This window comes from Tupaia chinensis, unplaced genomic scaffold (genome assembly GCF_000334495.1).
Source record: "Tupaia chinensis unplaced genomic scaffold, TupChi_1.0 Scaffold000175_1, whole genome shotgun sequence".
NCBI lineage: Eukaryota > Metazoa > Chordata > Mammalia > Scandentia > Tupaiidae > Tupaia > Tupaia belangeri.
In genome coordinates, this window is record NW_006159650.1 from 45,891 (window position 1) to 48,508 (window position 2,618).

Here is a 2,618-nt window from a genome sequence, read left to right on the forward strand (position 1 = left end):
CGGGCGTGTGCCCGGCGGGGGGCCTGCCAGCAGCTAGCAGCCAGCAGATACCAGTCCTGAGGGCGGGCTTCGCCAGCCCACGCCCGGGCACAACGCTGGCTGTTCTCCCGGAGCCCCGCTGGGGAGGTGGAGCCTGCGCCTGCGCGCTTCACCCGCGTCTCGCCGCTAGCGACCTCCCGGCGCTCACCCCGCAGCCGCCAGACCCGCTCCGACTCTCGGACTCGCCGTGCCGCTCGAGGTCTTCTGCAAAGTCGGCTTTCCACGCACGTGTCCGCGCGCCTTTCCGACCATGTCGTCCTGCAGCCGCGTAGCGTTGGTGACTGGGGGCAATAAGGGCATCGGCCTCGCCATCGTGCGAGACCTGTGCCGGCAGTTTTCGGGGGACGTGGTGCTCACGGCGCGGGACGAGGCGCGGGGCCGGGCGGCCGTACAACAGCTGCAGGCCGAAGGACTGAACCCGCGCTTCCACCAGCTGGACATCGACGATATCCAGAGCATCCGCACCCTGCGCGACTTCCTGCGCAAGGAGTATGGAGGGCTCGACGTGCTGGTCAACAACGCGGGCATCGCTTTCAAGAGTAAGGGGGTGGTGGCGCAGCAGGGCGGTGAACTGGAAGAGAGCCTCCAGCCTGGGAGCGCCATGGTGGGGTCCCTCGATTCCTTGGGGTCCGGAACATACTCTTTAGGGAGAAAAGGAGAGGCTGGGAGCCGCAGGAAGGGAAAAGCCATCAGCAAGTGGGAGGGTTTTCCAGCCTACGAGATCTTTCTCTTTCTCTGGCTTGGACTTTTGATGCTCTTTGCCAGATTTCTTTAGTTTTTCTGTGATTGGGCTTTAGGGCAGTTGGATGAATATTTTACTGATTTTGAAATAAGAAATTGAAAACAAAATTATCTGAGATCCCATGGATGCCCCCTTCACCCAGACTTCTCCAGGAGTGCCATTTGCAAAAATACTGAACATTATGGAACCAGGAGATTGACAGGGGCACAGTACTGTAACTAGACCCTGACTTTAGGCACAATGCACCGGATTTCACTTGCACTTTTCGTACGTCATTATTAACCATTTTCTTTCTTCCTTAAAAGCTGCTGATCCTACACCGTTTCATATTCAAGCAGAGGTGACTATGAAAACAAACTTTTTTGGTACTCGAGATGTCTCCACAGAGTTATTGCCTCTTATAAAACCCCATGGTGAGTCTGATGAGGAACCCACACCTTGTCTTTGCTATGTCTCCACCTTGCAGGGGCAGTTCTTCAGAACTTTGTCCTCACTTCTACAACAGCCATTGATACTCATTGTCCTGCTAGTCCTTGAACTCCTGGCTTGCTCTTCTCCTTCAGGCCTTAGTTCGAATGTCTGTTTCCTCATAGAAGCTCCACTCGATCCCTACCCCTCACACTTTGGGGTTCCTTGGGATTCCATCCTGTGCTCCCTCTGCTTCTTCAGTGATCTTATGGTACACTTCACTATCACTACTTCATTATACAAAATCTGTCCTCAGCCTAGAACACTCTGGGAGCTCCTGCCTCTCCACCTTTTCATGATGAACTCCTCCCTCCCCATCTCTGTCCCTAAATCACCATCCACGCACCAACATTCTGAGGTCATCATGCCACACCTGTTTATCATCAGTTCCCAGGTCCTGAGAGTTGTGCCTACTGAATTTCTCTCTAATCCATCTCAGCTCTACAGCGGACCTTCGATGTCATTCAGGATGGTTGCAAACCATGGGGCCTCCCTTCTTGAGCTCTCTCTTCCCAGTATCCTACACACTAACTACTTGGCCATTCCTTTTCCAAAATACCTCAGAAGCAAAATCCAAAGGTCTTAGCATGGTTCATGGGGATCATAATCTGAAGTGGCTTAAGTCCAGATTCATTTTAACTCCCCTTCCCCATGGCTTAGCACTCTGGCTATAAACTGTGGTTTTCTTTGGTTGCAAGTTGCTATAATATCACAAGCAGTGGGCCAGTAGTTGAACCACCACCCCTTGATACATTCCAATTCAGGCAAGCAGCAGCCGCTATTCAAAAGATTAAAATGTGTGGCTTAAAGTTGGCTGTATGGTTTTCTATCACTTCTTTTCTGTGTCCTCTCCTAAGAAGGATAACAAAGGACAGCACTTTCAAATGTCATCTGACTCCTACACTCAGCTAAAGCCTAAAGGCAGGAATGGTGGTCCTTAGGCAACTACCACACCCTCTCCGTGTCATATCCCTCTTGGAACTCATACTAGTAATTGTCTCTCAAATAGAAATTTTCTGGCCCACATTCCTATCAAATTTGCTGTTCACCATTTTTGTGCACACCTTTCTACATAACAATCTATGATGTATTTTAGGCAGAGTGGTGAACGTGTCTAGCATGGTGAGTGTCATGGCCCTTAAGAAATGCAGCCCTGAGCTGCAGCAGAAGTTCCGAAGTGAGACCATCACCGAGGAGGAGCTGGTGGAGCTCATGAACAAGTTCGTGGAAGATACAAAGAAAGGAGTGCACCAGAAAGAGGGCTGGCCCAATACTGCATATGGAGTGACAAAGATCGGGGTTACAGTCTTGTCCAGAATCCACGCCAGGAAGCTGAGTGAGCAGAGGAGTGCAGACAAGATCCTGCTGA

The 2,618-nt window shown here is 51.4% G+C and overlaps 1 protein-coding gene across 1 annotated transcript; it reads left to right on the forward strand.

Annotated features, from left to right (window-relative positions):
* Positions 1-166: 166 nt before the first annotated feature.
* Positions 167-2,618, forward strand: CBR1 (carbonyl reductase 1; the record flags this gene model as incomplete). The annotated part of the gene is given in 3 exon segments (XM_006172126.3): positions 167-578; positions 1,087-1,194; positions 2,346-2,618. Coding segments are annotated over 3 exon segments (670 nt in total), but the record flags the coding sequence as incomplete, so codon positions are not given.